The sequence below is a fragment of the Mauremys mutica genome, chromosome 1, assembly GCF_020497125.1.
Source record: "Mauremys mutica isolate MM-2020 ecotype Southern chromosome 1, ASM2049712v1, whole genome shotgun sequence".
Taxonomy (NCBI): domain Eukaryota; kingdom Metazoa; phylum Chordata; order Testudines; family Geoemydidae; genus Mauremys; species Mauremys mutica.
This window is the reverse complement of record NC_059072.1, coordinates 97,778,246-97,799,265: the sequence shown is the minus strand read 5'-3', so window position 1 is coordinate 97,799,265 and position 21,020 is coordinate 97,778,246. Positions and strand designations below refer to the sequence as shown.

The 21,020-nt window shown below is 46.0% G+C and overlaps 1 protein-coding gene across 4 annotated transcripts in view; it reads right to left on the bottom strand.

The window, feature by feature from the left end:
* Positions 1 to 21,020, bottom strand: part of LARGE1 (LARGE xylosyl- and glucuronyltransferase 1) — a 365,026-nt gene that overhangs the window by 149,960 nt on the left and 194,046 nt on the right. For all 4 annotated transcript variants that reach the window (XM_044986889.1, XM_044986872.1, XM_044986881.1 and 1 more), the window contains one exon: positions 3,093 to 3,264. In XM_044986889.1, coding sequence (XP_044842824.1) covers positions 3,093 to 3,264 — 172 coding nt within the window. The remainder of the gene's footprint in view (positions 1 to 3,092; positions 3,265 to 21,020) is intronic.

The window sequence follows — 21,020 nt, the reverse complement described above, 5'->3', positions numbered from 1 at the left end:
TATTCAGAGAAAAAATGATTTCATTGTAATGGCACTGGATTAGGATTTGGGAGATTCGGGTTCAGTTCCCAGTTCTGCCACAGACTGGCTGTATGACCTTGGGCAAATCACTTAATCCTCTGTGCCTCAGTTTTCATCTATAAAAGGAAAGCATTAATACTTCCTTTGTCTATCTTGTCTGTTTAGACTGTAAGTTCTTTGAGGCAGGGACTGTCTCTCACCATCTAGCACAATGGGGTCCTGATCAAAGTTGGGCCCCCCATGCGTAATTCAAATAAGAGTGAAAAAGTCAGAGCCAAAATGGCTCTGCCCCATTTAAACCTGGGCTAGGGGCAAACAATGTTTACTAAATAATTAAAGACAAAATCAGAAATTTGGAGGGGGAAAAAATCTTTCATTGCTAAGAAGATGGAATAATCAATATAACAAAACAACTAGCTGATGGGGCCTTTTAAAAATTCTATGACTGATGGCAGAGAACATAGTTTAAAACTCGTTCTATTCTCAGCAGAATTCACACAATTTCTGCCATGAAAGTGGATTGGCCACACTAGGTTTTACTGCCTGAAACATTTTACAGCACTTTATCCAAGAATGTGTATGTTCTATGGTCTTGTTTTCCTGCCCCTAGGCTAGATGGTTTCTCAAGTATGGAACTGTCAGAATCCAATGTGAAATTAATGGAAAACCTAACCTGTGTAAATTAAGCCTCAGAAGCCTGCCCCTACCAGACTGGCTGCAGACAGAAACCTTTGAAGTTAATATTAATATATTGTTTGTTTAAAAAATCTACTGTACAGAAAGAGATACTGCACCATGCTTAACGTTGAGAGACAGGGAGAGAAAGAGGCTAAAGCAGGAATGTCAAACTCATAGCTGACAAGCTGGATCTGCCCCCCCTCAGTGCATATATCCAGCCCTCAATGAAAGATTCAGATTATACAGAATGAAAATTTCCACTACACTAATAAAAATCTAGCCCTTATGGTTGCAGAGATAACCTTCTAAATGTGACATAGCCTGAAACAATATTTCTAAAACCATCTAAGAGCTGTGTGTTTCCCATATTAATCTCAATGATGTGTCAACTCTGAAGCCTAATGGTGCCACTTCAGTTAAAAGATTTTCAAATAACCAAGTGCACATATTTATATGCGTAATTTGTGCACTCAGCTACCCTGATTGAGCAACTCTGGTAACTGCATATGCAGAGGAGCAAATAAACAAATAGCAATGGTTCTAAAAAGCATCCTATATCATTTTCCCCCGACTGAGTGATGTTGAATGTAACAGTAACTTACCAACTACAATATTAGTTATTATATAAGGGGCATATTCTCTCTCCTTGATCTTTGCACAAATCTCCTGTTTTTATTGATGATTTTTTCCTCACAATACCCTGTGAAGAAAGGAACTAAACAGGGGTAACAGGGTGAAATTTAAGTGTCTGTGATATACAGGAGGTCAGATGAGATGATCTATTGGTTCCTTCTGGCTTTAAACTCTTTGAATCTATGAATTTGTGGGAGACCCTTTGTGGATCAAGGACATAGGATATCCCTAACTTTATAGCCTTGGGTTACAAGCCATAACCACAAATTTAATTTGGGCCTCTCAAGGTAACACATCTGACATGTCTATGCTGAAAGACCATCCTCAACCTAAACCTCTTCTACATAAGTTGTCCTAGAAAAGATAATTTGAACCATCAGCCTCTCTAAATCCTTATGATCAACTGGAAAATTTAGACTTCCTGGGAACAAACAGAACCACAGATTTCAAATGTGTCTCTGTGTGTGTGTTTGTAAACGGGAAGAGGCTGTGCTGGAGTGTAATATCTGCTATCCTCCAGGATCCCACAAAAGGAAGCTCTGTCCCTCTCCATCCTATACCTGCTGTGAACATACTTTTACTGGCTGAAACATCAGATGAAATTATCACGAGATTTCCAACAGCCATTTCTAGCCAATAACTGGTGTCTGAACATTTCTACTAAGAGAATCACTAGCTCTAAAATTGCCCTCCAGGATGGAGTAGGATATGGTGTCAGACTCCTACGGAGGAGATAACTTCCCTTAACAGCAGTATTACTACTGTTGTGCTAAGTACTGTCTCAGGAACACACTGAATTGTCCCAAAGAGGTCTTTTCCAAGTTATTGTGAGAAGACTAATGGGAAAACTGAGGAATGGACTAAAGAAGCCTAAAATAATTGTTAAAGATCGATTTTATAAGTACAGTTGTCAGGCATGCTGGAAATTCATGGCGCCATTCAAGAATCAAATCTCTCTGTGATCTGAGAACAAGTGGTAGTCATCCCTCCTAGCCAGTCTGAAGAGAAGAAAAATATCAAAACAACAAAAAATAAGGTTTCAATATTTAAAGATTGAGCGTGGTGTGGCAGGAGTGATAAACTTGGTAGATTCCTGTGGGAGAGAAAATAGGAGTCCAAAGTCACTGAGTGCTATAGTTTTTAAATGGGAGTTGTGTGGCTAGCCCCTCCTTACCCATTTGCTTTGAAAATGGCTCTCTCCTCGTCAAACTGTGTGACAGACTTCAGGGAGGTAATGGCAGTGGATAGGACTGAGGGAATCTACTCCATCCAGCAGATGTCTTTATCGACTTATTAACCAAAGCAGGAAATATTTTCCTTTCATACACATAATTGCAGGCAATAATCCGCCCTCCCTTGCATCACTCCAAGTAGGTTCTCCTCATTTTCAGTGATAACAAATAGAGGCTATGTTTAAAACAATCCATTTGGATTTATTAATAAAAATAATGTGAAATAATGAGGTTATTTGAGTATTAAACATCTAAAGTTGCCTAGAATCACATTTTAGCAGGTGATAATAATTCCTCTCCCCACTATGCACCTTATTCCTGAACTCCCCATGCCCACCAAAATATTACAAAGAACAAAACTGCCCCAAATTAGTGTTGACAACTGAGCCTGCATTGTTGTGAAGAAAAACAGCAAGCAGAGTACACATATTCCAACACCAGAAACCACAAGAGTAGAAGTATTTAAAAAAAAATCTCAACTTCCCCCCAGCTTAGTTTACAAAAGCATTAAAAATGGTATTAGAATACCTTTGAACTTGTGAAAGACGGCCCATAGCTCAGCAATGTCAGTGGCAAAGGTTATGTCTGTGTCGAGGACAATGACTCGCTCGAGATTGGAAGGGAGAGTCTTTGTCAGAACCAGCTTCATCAACCCATAAATCCCAGAGTAGTGTTTGTTGGGGATCCAGGATACTTCCGACTAATGGGAAAAAAAGGAGTGGGGGAAGGAAGAAAAGGGGGGGAAAAAAACAAGCTTAGTTAGAGACATATTGTTTTATAGATATAGGTTTCCAAAATCTTCCTGACGCTAGTTCTTGCAGTGGGGGAAGAACTACTATTGGGGGCCAGCAATAATAGAACCATATGGTGGCAGCCCTGAGCAGACATCTGAAATGCTGGTTTTAAGCCAACATCAGAAAGGTACTAAAGTTTCTATAAGCTTGAATCACAGAGTAAGTTCTTTGAGGCCACAGCTTCACTGAATATAATTAAAATTGAACAAGCCTTTCCAACCTTGTTGAATCCTTGTGTGTCTTGGTAAAATTAAAATACACCTTTAATCCAAAATCCCATGTGTATTTTACACTGCTTTCATTTTCACACCAAAGCAAAACAATTCTCTGTTTGCCATTCCCAGAAACGACCAACTCTGAGGAGACAGAACAAATGCTTTTCCTTCTCTTTATATTTAGCGGGGTCTGGAGGTCTTATGATGGTCAGCAGGTCCACATTTCAAAATGTTGGTCACTTGGGAACAATGGGACAAGAAACTGGTATAACCCTTTACTTTGAAAGCTGACAAAGGCCTTCCTACCAAATGTCATCTCAATCCAGTTCTTACACTCCTAACTGCTGTCATGTGGCATCATATAGAACTGGTCAAAAATAAGGAGGAAAAGGAGGGAATTTCAAAAAATTTCAACAAAAATTTGAAACTTTTTGACCAAAAATGGGACAAAATTCAAAACCTTTTGACAAAGTTTCAGGTGATTTTTTCAAAAGTACCTAAAGTGACTTAGGAGCCTAAATCTAATTTTTAAAAGTGAAAGACACTCAGGCTCCTAAGGTCTGGTGTATACTTAAAATATTGGGCGACCTAGTTACACCACGTGGAGGCGGTGTGTGAAAAAATTCAACTCTGGAACACCATAATTGAAATGACTTAAGTACTGGTGTAGACCTGGCTAAGGTGACAGAAGAATTCTTCTGTTGACTTAGTTACCACCTCTGGGGAAAAAGAGGGGGGGTTATATATTACCTGCATTGACAAAAACTCTTTCCATCACTGTAGGAAGCATCTACACTGTTGTAGCCACTGTAGCGCTTATAGTGTAGACAACCTGAAAGATCCACTGACTTTCAATAAGACGTAGGTTCCTAAATGCCAAAAGCCACCTTTGAAAATGGGACTTTGGCTCTTAAGTCATACGCTTTTGAAAATTTTACCTTAGTCTCATTTCTGATGTTCCTTCTGTCTAATGTCTTACAGAGCATTCACTAAGCCCTGACATCCTCACTCAGTTTTCACTCAAGCATGGCTCCCATTGCTTCAGTTACAATTTTGACTGGGGGACGCCTGGGCAGTGGGCATGGATGGACTTCAGGATTTACCAGTATGCTGAGCGCTGAAGAAGTTAGCACCAGGCAGGCGTGTATAAACCTGACTTCTAACAGAGAGCAGGTTTATTTTATTGTTTCAGATCACTTCACTAGCATCTCTGAATTACTATCTGAGGGTACGTCTACACTACAAGACTATTTCGAATCTACTTAATTCGAATTTGTGGAATCGACCTTATGAAGTCGAATTTGTGTATCCACACTAAATACACTAATTCGACTGTCTGAGTCCACAGTAACGGGGCCAGCGTCGACTTTGGAAGCGGTGCACTTTGGCAAGCTATCCCACAGTTCCCGCACTCCCCGCTGCCCATTGGAATGCTGGGTAGAGCCCCCAATGCCTGCTGGGGGAAAAAATGTGTCGAGGGTGGTTTTGGGTAACTGTCATCATTGAACCGTCAATCACGCCCTCCCTCCCTGAAAGCGCCGGCGGGAAATCTGTTCGCGCCCTTCTCTGGTCGGTTACAGCGCGGACGCCACAGCAGTGGGAGCATGGAGCCCGCTGCGATCATCGCTGCACTTATGGCCGTTGTCAACTCCTCGCACCTTATCGTCCACCTCTTCCACAGTCAGCTGCTGAGAAATCGGGCGAGGAGGCTCCGTCAGCGCGGTGAGGACAGGAAGTCACAGAGTGGCGCAGACCTCTCACAAAGCAGGGTACGCCGCGCAGTGGAGATCATGGTGGCAATGGGTCAAGTTCATGGTGTGGAACGGCGATTCTGGGCCCGGGAAACAAGGACGGACTGGTGGGACCGCATAGTGCTGCAGGTCTGGGATGAATCACAGTGGCTGCGAAACTTCAGGATGCGTAAGGGCACTTTCCTTGAACTCTGTGACTTGCTGTCCCCTGCCCTGAAGCGCCAGGACACCCGGATGCGAGCAGCCCTGACTGTGCAGAAGCGAGTGGCCATAGTCCTCTGGAAACTTGCAACGCCAGACAGCTACCGGTCAGTAGCGAACCACTTTGGCGTGGGCAAATCTACCGTAGGGCTTGCTGTGATTCAAGTAGCCCACGCAATCGTTGAGCAACTGCTCTCAAAGGTAGTGACCCTAGGAAACGTCCAGGTCGTCAGAGATGGCTTCGCCGCGATGGGATTCCCAAACTGGGGTGGGGCTATAGATGGGACTCACATCCCTATCCTGGGACCGGCCCACCAGGCCAGCGAGTACATTAACCGAAAGGGCTACTTTTCTATGGTGCTGCAAGCACTGGTGGACCATAGGGGACGTTTTACCAACATCTACGTCGGGTGGCCGGGCAAGGTTCATGACATGCGTGTGTTCAGGAACTCTGGTCTGTTTAAACGCCTCCAGGCAGGTACTTTCTTCCCGGACCACAAAATAACGGTTGGGGATGTGCAGATGCCTACAGTGATCCTCGGGGACCCAGCCTACCCGCTAATGCCCTGGCTCATGAAGCCCTATACAGGCACCTTGGACAGTGAGAAGGAACTCTTCAACTACCGGCTGAGCAAGTGCAGAATGGTGGTGGAGTGTGCTTTCGGACGTCTCAAGGGGAGATGGCGGAGCTTACTGACTCGCTCGGACCTCAGCGAAAAAAATATCCCCGTTGTTATTGCCGCTTGCTGTGTGCTCCACAATCTCTGTGAGAGCAAGGGGGAGACCTTTATGGCGGGATGGGAGGTTGAGGCAAATCGCCTGGCTGCTGATTACGCTCAGCCAGACAGCCGTGCAATTAGAAGAGCCCAGCGGGAAGCGCTGTGCATCCGGGAGGCTTTGAAAGCTAGGTTCCTCGGAGAGCAGGGTAACCTATGACTCTCCAGTTGATGTACAGAGAAGCTGAACCTGAGCCTGTTTCAGTGATTGTTGACTTCGATCTGCGGTTACATACCCCGTTCTCCAGGTTTCCCCCCTTCCAACACACGTTTTAAAATAAATTTAATGGAACACTGATTATTAACAAAGTTTTCTTTAATTATGAATTCCTGTTCAAGGGTTGAAACATGGACACAGACTGTGGTGGGTACGGTGTGCACTGATGTACAGACCGCTTCTACACTAGAGGAATGACAGGCTCCTGCTCCTACAGCGGTCTCTGGGGGGAACACGGTTGCAGGTGGGTGTGCAGGAAGGGGTGGGTTTGCAGGAAGGGGTGAGGGGTGCCGTCTTTGGGACGGAGTTTGGATGCAGGCTCTGGGCTGGGGGTTGGGGCGTAGGAAGTGGTGAGGGGTGTGTGGGAAGGGTGAGTATGTGTCCGTGGATGAGGGCTCTTGCTGGGGCTCAGGGCATCGGAGAGGCTCGTGGCTAGGGTGGAAGGGCATGGTAAGGGCAGCCTGCCTTGCCATTTGTGGATGTCAGGCGCTAGGACCCTGGGGCAGCATACACCTCACAGACTGACCCGGGGCAGCATTCACCTCCCAGAATGACCCTGGTGCCTAGTGACTGCAGTCTGTGTGTGTCCTGCTGTTGATCCTGCCTCCAAGTCTGTACCCTTGTAATGGAGGCTGTCCTATGCAATTAAAAAACCCCTCCCCCCCACACAAAGTCTTCTGACAAGGAAAACGTGACTGAAACAGTGAATAACAACAAACTACTCTTAATACTCAACTACACAGTGGGGGGATGAAACTTGGATTTGGGACTGGGTGATCCAGGAAGGGAAGCACTTCTCATACTTTAGGGAATGAGAGCTGTTTGGTACATGAGCGCTCTGCTGGGGTGGAGTGACAGTTTTCACGGCCCCTAGCGCCCCTCCTTCTTGTGATTTTTGGTGAGGGGGGGACAGGACTTTGTGGCGGGGGAAGGCGGTTGCAGATACAGTTCAGGGGGGCTCTCTGCTCCTGCCTGCGGTCTTGCAGAACATCTACAAGGCACCGGAGCGTGTCCGTTTGCTCCCTCATTAGCCCAAGCAGCGTTTGAGTCGCCTGCTGGTCTTCCTGCCACCACCTGTCCTCCCGTTCGCTGTGTGAGCGCTGGTGCTGACATAGGGTCTCCCTCCACTGTCTCTGCTCGGCCGCCTCGGCTCTGGAGCAAGCCATCAGTTCCGAGAACATGTCGTCCCTAGTCTTTTTCTTTCGCCGCCTAATCTGCGCCAGCCTCTGTGAGGGGGATGCCGGGGCAGTTCGTGAAAGAGCCGCAGCTGTGTGATGGGAAAAAGGAAGTGATTTCCTTGAAAAGATACATGTTTGCGAACACTGAACACAGTCTACTCAGTTTCAGTGAACAAGACCATACAGGGCACCTAGTCTCACGAGCTCTCAGGACAAGTTCGAGATTTCGGAATACGCTTTCATTGGCTGCGGTCTTGCACAGGAGATCGGACAAGCGGGGCGGTACAGCTGAATCCGTGTAGCAGCCAGGCCTGGTAAGCACTACACTATAGGCTGCTTAACAGTTAATGGATAGCTGTGCCCTCCCGCTGAAGGCAATCTGGAAAGCATAAAGTCTGACCCTGTTCCAGCCCCTCGCGGCTGTGCCCGGGAAAGATCACTGTATGCTTTTCCTCTGCGGCCTCCAACACGTGGCTGTTAAACGAAGGTCATTGCTATGCAAAGTAAAAGTCAAGCATTCACAATAGTAACAGTACACTAATTGCCCTAATTAGATGCAGCAGTCGCCGAGATTACCCTGAGGCGGGTCACTCGGAGAGAGAGAGAGAGGATGCTGCTAGAATCCCTGCACAGACCAGGACCGTATGCTGCCATGCTGGTGGAGGCAATGATTCCGCTGTACATTAGGATGGCCTGGCGCGGAAGAGTGTGCTTCCACGGAGCACCAAATAAGGCACCTCTCCCCAGGAACCTCCTGCGGAGGCTTTTCGAGCTCCTGTACGAGAGCTTCGTGGAAGTGTCCCAGGAGGATTTCTGTTCCATCCCTATATGTGTGGACCTTCTTTTTATATAGTTTTATATGGAAAAGTTTTTATATAGTTTTTATATATTTTTATACCTGTTTTTTAAAAAATAAAGGTTTCCATGTTTATAGCACATACCGACTGATCCTTCCCCTGATTCGGAGTCCGGGTTAACGGCCGGGGAGGGTTGGTAGGGGATCTCTGTGAGGGTGATGAAGAGATCCTGGCTGTCGGGGAAAGCGGTATTGTAAGCGCTGTCACCTGCGTCGTCCTCCACAAACCCTTCCTCATCTTCCCCTTCGGCGAACATCGCCGAGGAACTGCCCCTCGACACTATCCCATACTCAGAGTCCACGGTCACTGGTGGGGCAGTGGTGGCAGACCCACCTAGAATGGCATGCAGTGCCTCGTAGAAGCGGCATGTCTGGGGCTGGGCTCCGGAGCGTCCGTTTGCCGCTCTGACTTTTTGGTAGCCTTGTCTCAGGTCCTTGATTTTCACGCGGCACTGCATTGTATCCCGGCTGTATCCTCTGAGTGCCATGGCTTTGGAGACCTTCTCGTAGGTCTTTGCATTCCGTTTGTTGGAGCGCAGCTCCGAAAGCACAGACTCATCGCCCCACACAGCGATCAGATCCAGGACTTCCCGGTCTGTCCATGCTGGGGACCTCTTTCTATTCTGGGATTGCATGGACTCCTCTGCTGGAGAGCTCTGCATCGTTGCAGGTGCTGCTGAGCTCGCCCCGATGTCCAACCAGGACATCAGATTCAAAGTGCCCAGACAGGAAAAGGAATTCAAATTTTCCCGGGTCATTTCCTGTGTGGCTGGTCAGAGAATCCAAGCTTGGACTGCTGTCCAGAGCGTCAACAGAGTGGTGCAGTGTGGGATAGCTCCCGGAGCTACTAAGTTCGATTTGCATCCACACATAGCCTAATTCGAGCTAGCCATGTCGAATTTAGCGCTACTCCCCTCGTCGGGGTGGAGTACCGAATTCGAACTAAAGAGCCCTCTAGGTCGAATTAAACGGCTTCCTGGTGTGGACGGTTGAGCGGTTAGTTCGAATTAACGCTGCTAATTTCGATTTAAAGTCCTAGTGTAGACCAGGCCTGAGACATTTTTTGCATACAAGAGCCAATTTCTCTTATACTCTCCTTCCTCCCCGCCCCCCCCCCCCCCCCCCCCCCCGAAAAACCTTCCCATTGCAAAATGAGTGCCTGAACATGACTTGGAATTTGGGAGAGGAAAGGTTAGGAATAGCTGCTTAGGCTGAACTGCTATAATGCATTTCTCTTCTAATATACAGTACAAGTTTGCTTTACACCATAACTAGGGCTCTGCTGATATAAGATGACCTGCTCTATTCCCTTTAAAACAGGGTACAGCTTTCATCTATATTCTATTAGTTTTCAGCACCAGACACAGACCTTTACACCCCTATGCAGTTCATTAGGCAGATGGCAGATACTGAAGCAACCTGTCCCATTAAAATTTTAGGGAGTAAGGTAGGAAATATCATCATGTGGTCTCAAAACAAGTCCCAAAGTGAGAGAAATTTGAACAGTACTAAATGAAAATGAAGGTTTTTTTTCTGAAGGGACCTCAGCTTAGCTTCTATTTGTATGCCTGAAACTTTACATGTGCAATCATTTGCATACACACTATTTTTTTTTAGCACTGTGACTTGCACACAGATGCAATCAAATGTACATGCACAAAACTCATTTGCTCTCACAAACAGGATTTACACGTTTGTACACTTGGAAGTGATAGTGCATATAGTAGGGTGGTCACCCGCTCCGGCCCTGAAGGGGTTAAAACAGCCCTGGGAAAGGGCTGCCCCAGGGAGCCAGAAAACGAGGCTGACTGGGGAAGCAGCCACTGCTGGGGCGACGCCCCAATCAGGCCACAGGTGGCCCTATAAAAGGCTGTGGGCCAGAAGCTCAGGAAGTCTCTCTCTAGCTGTGGAGAAATGGGCATGGCTGCTTGGGAGCTCAGCAGGGTACCTAGAGTGGAGCAGGGCTGAGGAAAGGCCAGAGGAGCTGGGGAACTCCAGGCTAGAAAACCTGCAGGCCTTGGTAAAGGCCGGGAAGGGTACTGGGGTTGCAGAGGTGCAGCCCAGGGTATGCAAAGGCAGCAGGTCCAAATCCCGCTTGCCGATGAAGAGTGGTATAGACTGCAGTTTGCCCCAGTGAGCAGGGGCTAGATGGTGACTGGCAGTAGCCACTGAGACGAGGTGGGAGTAGAGGGTTGGGGGTTCCCCTGGGTGGGGAGACCCAGAGAGTGGAGGTACTGCCAGGGGGCAGCACCCAAGGTAAAGGGGCACCAGGGTCTGGGAGGGACACGGGGCCAGCGGAAAGCGGGACATTGGCCAGCAGAGAGCGCTCCGGAGCTGGAAGAGCTAATTCCCAGGACGACCAGCAGGAGGCGCCGTGCCAGTGAGTCGCCGCATCGCTACAGTGCACAAAAAACTCAGCGACGGATTCTGATCTTACCCTGGCACTACAGATACACAAACACAGGCCACGTTGTAAAAACAAAACAAAACTGGCTTTAATAGTCCACTTCCTTGCCTCATTTTCTTTTCTTTCTTTTTCTTTCCTTTTCTTTCTTCCCATTGTCATATTGTGCGTTACCAAGCTACAGTGCTTAGTAAAGAAATCTAGTTTCTTTCTTACCTAGAAACGCACACATTGGGTAATTTTGTACGAATATAAATAAACCTTAAGTGCTCTTCAGAATTTTTTTTTTTTTTTTAAAAACAGGCAGAGCTGTGTAGAACCAAGAGGTTAATTGGGATTCCAACCCTAAAAACAGACCTATACTCAAAACGATTCATTGATCCCATTCTCTCCTCTGCATGGTGTCATGGGGAATGGACCATCATATGATAGCGTTGGTAAAGGAATATCCCCAACCCCAAATTTGGATTTTATCCTGGGTCCTGTGCCTGAAGCACCTGCCCAATCTGAACACGGGAACCAGCTCTGCACCTGTACTGGTGTGATAAAAGGGTTAATACAATTTTAAAGACTCAGGCTTGCTTTCATGAATATAATATCCATTCCTATGTTATTAATTTTAGACAGTATGTCCCTAGTCTAATTAGTGAAAATGCAATATCGCACTACAGTACCTCATAATATGCTTATGCAAATAAGACTAATACGGCAGGGGGGTCAGAGGATTCATATACATGCAGAGACAAGCAGGGAAGGAAAAAGGTGGTAAGAATCACAAGAGTCACCTTCCAGGAGCTGCTCACTTCTTTGCATTCAGGATTCCACCTAATTTCTAATACTGCTGTAATGTGTCAAGGTAGGGATGAGACCCTTTGCCTGGTAATTCCTTCAGATTTGGCACTGAGAAATGACAGTCCCACAGCACTGAAACCTACGCCATTTCGAAGGATCATTGAAAATGACATGAGTAGTCCTCAGTCCAAGTGGTCCCCCAGAGCTGGTTCGGCATTTTACATTTATCCATTAAACTGGATATCTACAAGTATGACTAGGCAATTAATGATAAAGCTTGTAGGTGCAATGTGTTTTTCTGATGTAGAGTTCTCTATGCCACAAATAGGAGTCCTGGATATCGCCACCAATTCCCCATATTCACCTTTAACAAGGTCACCAAAACTGCTCCTAAAAACTGGATGAGATTCCCTCTGACACCATCAGCACTATTTCTGGGGTGAGCAGCATAATTTGCTCATGGCTTCACCATCCACGAGTAATGGGGCCATTCCAAACTTGTGCCAAGACCACCTCTTTATATTGCACAATAGAATCACATATTCTCTCTCTCTGTATGTTTTATATATTCACATGGAAAAAAACATTAGAACATAAAAGTTGCAAAGACAAGCACTTAAAAGTTAAGGACAGAATTAAAGTTAAGTAAGGTTTCCTGGCCACAAATTCTTGTAAAATTCTACAACTTATAAGACATCCCCTACATTTCAGATAACGTGTGACAAAAATAGACTCTTATTTGTACAAATATTTTGCTGCAGATTACAAATCACCTTGACTTTTATCATCACACAAAAAATGACCCAGTTATATTATGTTTGAGGATCATTTTGCCTTAAATGTAGTATCAGAATCAGTTCCATAGCAACCAATATCCCCAGAAGATACAGAACAAGTAAGAAAGCAGGGGGACTGTAAAAGACGTGACTGAAAGGGAGGTGGTGATATATTCAGTAAGTTATACAGTTACCAACTAAGAGGATGCTAGGAATCAGAATCATAGAAATGTAAGACTGGAAGGTACCTTGCGAGGTCAACTAGTCCAGCCCCCTGCACAAAGGTAGGACCAATTATACCTAGACCACCCCGACAGGTGTTTGTGTAATCTATTCTTAAAAACCTCCAATGGCAGTAATTCCACAACCTTCCTTAGAAACTTATTCCAGTGCTTAACTATCCCTATAGTTGGAAAGTTATTCCTATTATCTAACCTAAACCTCCCTTGTGGCATATTAAGACAATTACTACTTGTCCTACCTTCAGTGGACATGGAGGACAAATGATTACCATCCTCTTTATAACAGTCCTTAATATACTTGAAGACTTATCAAGTCCACCCTCAGTCTTCTTTTTTAAAGACTAAACATGCCCATTTTTTAACCTTTCCTCGATAGTTAAGGTTTTCTAAACCTCTTATTTTTGTAGCACTCCTCTTGACTCTCTCCAGTTTGTCCACATCTTTCTTAAAGTGTGGCACCCAGAACTGGAGATAGCACTCCAGCTGAGGTCTCACTAGTGCCCAGTAGAGTGGGACAATTATCTACCCATTTCTACAGCACCCCTGTTAACACACTCCAGAAAGATAGTAGCCTTTTTAGCAACTGCATCACATTGTTGACTCATCTTCAATTTGTGATCCACCATAACCCCCAGATCTTTTTCAGCAGTACTACTACCTAGCCCATTATTCCCAATTTTGTAATTGTGTATTTGATTTTTCCTTCCTAAGTGTAGTACTTTGCAGTTGTCTTTATTGACTATCATCTTGTTGATTTCAGACCAATTCTCCAGTATGTCAAAGTTGTTTTGAATTCTAATCCTGTCCTCCAAAGTGCTTGCAAACCCTTCCAGTTTGTTGTCATCTGCACATTTTATAAGCATACCCTCCACTCCATTATCCAAGTTGTTAATGAAAATATTGAATAGTACCAGATACAGGACAGACTCTTGCAGAACCCCACCAGATAAGTCCCCCTACTTTGACAGCAAACCATTGATCATTAATCTTTGATTATGTCTTTTAACCGGTTATGCATCCACTTTATAGTAATTTCATCCAGGGCATATTTCCCTAGTTTGTTTATGAGAATGACGTGTGGGACTTTGTGAAAAGCCTTACTAAAACCAAAATATACCTATCACATCTGCACCTTTCCCCCCATCCTCTAGGCCAGTAACCCTGTCAAAGAAGGAAATTAGGTTAATTTGGTATGATTTGTGCTTGACAAATCCATACTGGCTACGACTTATAACCCTATTATCCTCTAGGTGCTTACAAACTGACTGTTAAATAATTTGTTCCAGTATCCTTCCAGGTTAGGCTGGAAGTTAGGCTGACTGGTCCATAATTCCCCAGGTCCTCTTTTCCCCTGCCCCCCTTTTAAAGACAGGTACTTTGTCCTCCATGAGTTCTTAAAGATAATCACTAATGGTTCTGAGATTTTTTCACCTAGTTCTGTAAATATCCTAGGGTGCATTTCATCAGGCCCTGCTGACCCGAATACATCTAATTTATCTAAATATTCTGTAACCTGTTCTTTCCCTATTTTGACTTGCGTTTCTTGCTCATTGTTAATGTTAATTATATTAAGTATCTGGTCATAATTAACCTTTTTAGTGAAGACTGCAGCAAAATATACCTCAGCCTTCTTGATGTTGTCTGTTATTAGCTCTCCTTCCCCACTAAATAGTGGGTCTACATTTTCCTTCATTTATTATGTCCCTTCCTAGATATAATTCATTTTGTGCCTTAGCTTTTCTGATTTTGTTCCTACATGCTTGTATTAATCTCTTGTACTCATCTTTTTGCAATCTGACCATGTTTCCATTTTTTGTAGAATTCTTTTTTATTATTTTATTTTTATTTTTATTGTCAGGTAAATAAAGAGCTCCCCTGATGGAACCAGATTAACCTCTTACTATTCCTCTTAGCTTTCCTTTGCAGCGGGATAGTTTGCTGTTGCACTTTTAATATGACCTTGTAGAGAAATTGCGAGCTCTCCGGAACTCCTTTTTTTCCTTAGATTTTCTTCCCATGGGACGTTACCTACCAGTTCTCCAAGTCTGTAAAAGTCTTTTTTTTAAGTCCATTATCCTTATTCTGTTGCTCCCATTCCCTCCTTTCCTTAGAATAATCAAATCTATCATTTCATGGTCACTTTCAGTCAAATTGCCTTCAACCTTCAGAATGACAACCCAGGAAGGGCAGGAGCAGTGTAAAAACAAGATTCTCCGGCACTAGGAACAATGGTCAGAGTGTCTAGGATTATAAACCCATGTTAGACCTGAGAGAACTATGGCTCTAAATTGAGTTTGGATATTAGCATGAGTAATAGACTGAAAGCATGTGACCAAACGGAACAAAATCATGAGAAAGAAGGTTAAACTTGTAATGACCCTTGAAATACCAGCGTTATTTTACTTAAGGTTTGGGTTGAGAAAACATGGCTAATTGGGTACCGGGTGCAGTAAATAATTAGTTATATAAGCGCGTTTTGAAAAGAACTGCTTAATCCAGTAACTAGGGAAAAATGTGACAAACTGAGATATGAAGAAAACCTTAAAGGGAGCAAAGAATCCCGTGGCACCTTATAGACTAACAGACGTTTTGCAGCATGAGCTTTCGTGGGTGAATACCCACTTGCATCCGACGAAGTGGGTATTCACCCACGAAAGCTCATGCTGCAAAACGTCTGTTAGTCTATAAGGTGCCACAGGATTCTTTGCTGCTTTTACAGATCCAGACTAACACGGCTACCCCTCTGATACTTAAAGGGAGCAAGGTTCAGCCCTAAAGTCACTCACCAAGGTTTAGCAAAAATCCGATAACCAGCAGTGACATCACTTGTTTGCAATAGTGTCTGAAAAGCAAGGTTGTTCATGGGTTTCTTTTTCAAAGCTTTTCCTTACACCTCTGGAGTCACACTATGATGGGAAGGTGTCTCCTGGGCCTCTACCTGTTGTTAAGTATTTTGGCCAGTGCTTATAATTCTATTGTTGCTAGGGTATAAAATATAGGTACATATGCTTGTATTTGTATTGTGTTTGTAACCAACACCAAGTGGCTTTTGGGCTGGTAAAGGAGTGATGAATTGTGGTAAACATGAATAAAATTATTAGGAAAACTATTTCAGAGTGCTAGAGTAAACTACTGCATCAAAAGCATGTTTAACCACGCTGAGACCATATCTGAAAAACAAGGTGGCTAAAACACCATGCCAACAGATATCCTGTCTCCCGCACTGCTCCCACTGTTGCAAAATGTTAAGAAAAGAAGCCTAATGTAGACCACAACACCTCAGAATAAAATGAGCCCCCATCTGCAAATCTGCAGGCTCCTCTCTGTTAATTCAGGACAGCTGCTATTTCAGTGTGAGTCACATACACATGGAGCTGTCACGTTTTTTCTTCCACAAAGATGCTTGAGTCTGGTTTTGTACACTCTAGATCAACATTCATAACGGCTCTCCCAAAGCCGAAACCTGTGCTGTGCCAGCTCAGAGAACTATAGCAATCATTTTTTAAAATGATTACTCCCCCCCCTCCCCAAGATAGCTGACAGGAGAGAATCCCTGCAGATTTTTCCACGTGGATACTGATTACCCTCTAGTTCTAAATGAAGTATCTAAATGAGCATGAGAGGCAAGAAGCACATAGCCCTAGTAATCTGCTGACATTCTGCACTCATTAAGGAAAGCACCTGCCTAAGTCCCACTGGGTTCAATGGAACTTAAAACACATGCTTACGCATCCTTCACAAGAGGGATGCTTTCCTGAATCAGGGTGTTTAAGCAGGGTTGTAAATGCTACTTTTTTTTTTTTTTAGGTGCTTGGATGAGGCTGAGCTATGAAGGGAGGAGCCAAACTGAGGGTCCCAGAGCAGCCTCTGACTGGGGCTTTCCAGTAAGAGAGGAAAGAGGGGACATGGAGCAGTAGGGGAGGGCAGGCTCTCTAGTCAATAGGGGGGATGAGAGACTCAGCAGAGGACCAGAAAAAGCTCCTCTCTCTTCTGAAACATTCCTACTTCTGCTGCTGTGAAGGCCAAGGGAGGACTGAGAAAAGCGCCCTAGTTGAAAAGCTCCCAACAAGCCCTGATACAGGTGGCTGGGAGCAGAATAAATTGGGGACACTACCCCAGCCTGACTACCAGAGTAATGGAGGCACCAGGGTGACCAGACGTCCCGATTTTATCGGGACTGTCCCGATATTTGCTTGTTTGTCCCGCGTCCCGACCAATGTTAGGTCGGGACACTGGACAAACAAGCAAAGGCTCCGGAGCCCGAAGGGCTCACGCCCTCCCCTGCCCCGACTCCGCCCCCTCCTTCCCCCATTGGATCCTTCCCCAAATCCCCGCCTCTTTCCAAGCATGCCATGCCCAGGAGACTCAGGGGAGTGCGGGGCCGGGGTGAGTGTGAGTCTGGCCTGGCCCCGAGCAGGCAGGACTCGGGCGCGGTACCTGGAGGGAGAGTAGGGGGGCGGCCCATGGGGCTAGGTGGCGGCTGTTCTCCCCACCTGGGCAGGGGACTCGGGAGCAGCCGCTGCTGCAGCTCCCACTGCTGCGGGGGAAGGAAGTGGCCAAGCACGTGGCGCTCGGCGGCTGCGGCTTTGGTGCCCGGGCCCGAACCCCCCGAGCCCGGGCCCGCTGCGGGGCAGCGTGCACACTGCGCTCAGCCCCTGGCCAGTCGCGTCTGGGCTGGCTGCCCAGCTGGTGCAATCCCGTGGCGGAGGCATCGGCAGCCCAGTCCCGTTCGTTCCCCTGCAGGACCCGAGCGGGATGCGGGGGGCTGGGGCCTGCTGCCCCCACTCCGAGGCCGCCCGCAGGATTGCACCTGCTGGGCAGCCAGCCCAGACGCGAGTGGCCAGGGGCTGGGTATGCGCAGCGTGCGCGCTGGGTCCCCGCAGCAGGCCCGGGCTCGGGGGGTTCGTGGGCGCCAGAGCCACAGCTGCCGAGCTTGGCCAGCGGCCGCTTCCTCCCCCCGCGGCAGTGGGAGCTGCAGCAGCGGCTGCTCCCAAGTCCTGCTGCCCAGGTGGGGAGAACAGCCGCTGCCTGGCCCCGCAGGCCACCCCGTACTCTCCCTCCAGATACCGCGCCTGAGTCCTGCCTGCTCGGGGCCAGGCTGGACTCACACTCACCCCGGCCCCGTGCTCCCCTGAGTCTCCCGGGCCTCCCTCCAGCGCTTGCGGAGGGAGGAGGAATCGGGGGTGGGGGATTTTTTTTTTTTTTTTGCTCTGCCGCCATTTTTCCCCCTCTGCCCCCGCCCCGCCCCCCCGCTTCCCGATATTTGACCTGGGTGATCTGGTCACCCTAGGAGGCACTGACCAAGGGGAGGGGACAAAGAAAATAAGGGCAGGCCCCAGTTAGAGAGGGTTACGGTGTTATTGTGGATTAGGATCAAGGTCCCAAATAAGAAAGGAAAAAAAGGCAGGTTGTAGGGTGGAGGTGCACTGTGAAATTGTCTAGGAGCATGGGAACCGATTTAAAATCTGTTTGAAGGCCCATCCAAATATCAGTATACTCCTGATTGTAAGTGTTTAAAACTTCCCAGTGCTAAGGGTCATTAATTCTTCTGGATCCCTCTTACATATTAAGAGCGTGCTTCAACTGTGATCTCACTACACTAGCTTCTCACCTCTCCCCTTTGGTATATCACTATCTATATTAAAAAAACAGGGCAGTTTTCACATAGCAAGGTAAAACATGAAAAGGCAGACTTCATAAATAAATCCTAACACTAGTGTTGGGTTCAATGTAAGCATCCTAGGGACAGTAAATTGAACTAGGATTTGAAGAACAAGAAGAGAATTACTGTACAAGCTAACATTCAAGAACACAGAGGAATGTCAAGCCAAAATTATGTTGAGCTGTACAGATTTCTCTTGTTCTCTAATTCATGTCTTGAGCATTGGAGATGTAGCTTCAGCAGCCAAACCTGCAGCCTGTTCTGTTATTTAATACTAGGTAAGGAGGGGGATACAACTGTGCTTACAAGCAAAGCACTCACCTCTTCAGCCAACTGACCAGATGAGCCTGTGATGTTGATTCCTCCCCAAGCAATGCCTCTGCCCAAATAACCCTAGCCAATTGCTATTTCCTTTGGGAGAACTTCTAGAATATGTAGTCTGACTGCTAGAATCCTGTGTATCCTTTGAGTTTCCTTGGCAACCAGAATGTAGCCCATATAGCAGTCTCTGGCAATGTCCATTAAACTTCACACAGTAAACTACAATTTTTTACATGTTATTTAATGTAAATTCTTCCCTACATCACTTACAAAGGGGCTATGCTAGAGTATCTATGGCAGTACAAAGAGCTTCCTGTATAGTGTTATAAAGCTCGAAAAGTTTTGGCCAATGGAGAGCTTTCAATGCTTGCTCAGCCCTCAACACTTTATACTAGAAAAATGAAGCCTTCAATCTTTATTTATCTTCTCAGTGTATGCTGTGAGTAAGGCTACGAGTCAGTCATGGATTCTGTGCTTTTAGGTGACCTCCGCGACTTCAGCCCCGTGGTGCTGGCGCTCAGGCTGTCAGCCTCGGGCCCTGGGGTCCGGCTTCAACAAATCCACGGATTATTGTTTATTGTCCACGTCCTGTCCGTGCATGAACAATACAATTTTAAATATCTCTCCGTAAATAAAAAGCTAAAACATTTCTCAGCCCCCAAAAAGGGGAGGGGAAAAAAAAAAAGCTCTCAACTTTCTTCTGTAGAAAAAGACTGACTATAAAGACTTTGCAACAGGCCGTAAGGTCAAAGTCAGGCTCTGTCAGGCTGCAGTGGAAAGCAAATTCTAGAACTCTGCACTGAAAATGCTGCCCTGCCCTAGCAGTACCACACGGAAGGACTGTCAGCTCAAGTATCACAGATAATCTCATCTGCCAGATTGGGATGTAAGGAAGGAACTGATCCCCACTCAGGACACACTGATCAAAATTTTCAGAAATGGGAGCGTGAATTGAAGCTCCTGAGTCCATTTGTAGGCACCTAATCAGTAAATGGCCTGAATTTCAAAAGTGCTGAGTGTCCAGCAGCTCCCACTGACTTCAACAGATGTGCAACATTTATGAAATTCAGGCTACTTACTTAGGTGCTTACATATGAACTTAAGAGCCTAACTTTACATACTCATTTTTGAAAACCTTGGTCACTGAACACAAGACTTAATGGGTTTTATAAGTCAAAACAACTATCATGAATTGCACCCAGAAATGAACTGCACTGCACTCTATGGAGCAAAGGTGCTGCTCAAAGCTACAAGTGCCACTAAGTAAACAAACAAACACATTCTTTGCTAGCTGAAGTCTTCATGAGTATCCCATGAAGAGCAACTCAATCTACATATGAATTAGGAAATGCTACTGGTTTTTTATATGCTTTTGACATGGTCTCCCACAGTATTGTTGCCAGCAAGTTAAAGAAGTATGGATTGGATGAATGGACTGTAAGGTGGATAGAAAGCTGGATAGATCGTCGGGCTCAACGGGCAGTGATCAATAGCTCCATGTCTAGTTGGCAGCCGGTTTCAAGCGGAGTGCCCCAAGGGTCGGTCCTGGGGCTGGTTTTGTTCAATATCTTCATTAATGATCTGGAGGATGGCGTGGACTGCACTCTCAGCAAGTTTGCAGATGACACTAAACTTGGAGGAGTGGTAGATAAGCTGGAGGGTAGGGATAGGATACAGAGGGACCTAGAAAAATTAGAGGATTGGGCCAAAAGAAACCTGATGAGGTTCAACAAGGACAAGTGCAGAGTCTTGCACTTAGGACGGAAGAATCCCATTCACTGTTACAGACTAGGGACCGAATGGCTAGGAAGCAGTTCTGCAGAAAAGGACCTAGGGGTTACAGTGGACGAGAAGCTGGATATGAGTCAACAGTGTGACCTTGTTGCCAAGAAGACTAACAGCATTTTGGGCTGTATAACTAGGGGCATTGTCAGCAGATCGAGGGACGTGATCATTCCCCTCTATTTGACATTGGTGAGGCCTCATCTGGAGTACTGTGTCCAGTTTTGGGCCCCACACTACAAGAAGGATGTGGAAAAATTGGAAAGAGTCCAGCTGAGGGACACAAAAATGATTAGGGGGCTGGAGCACATGACTTATGAGGAGAGGCTGAGGGAACTGGGATTGTTTAGTCTGCAGAAGAGAAGAATGAGGGGGGATTTGATAGCAGCCTTCAACTACCTGAAAGGGGGTTCCAAAGAGGATGGATCTTGACTGTTCTCAGTGGTACCTGATGACAGAACAAGGAGTAATGGTCTCAAGTTACAGTGG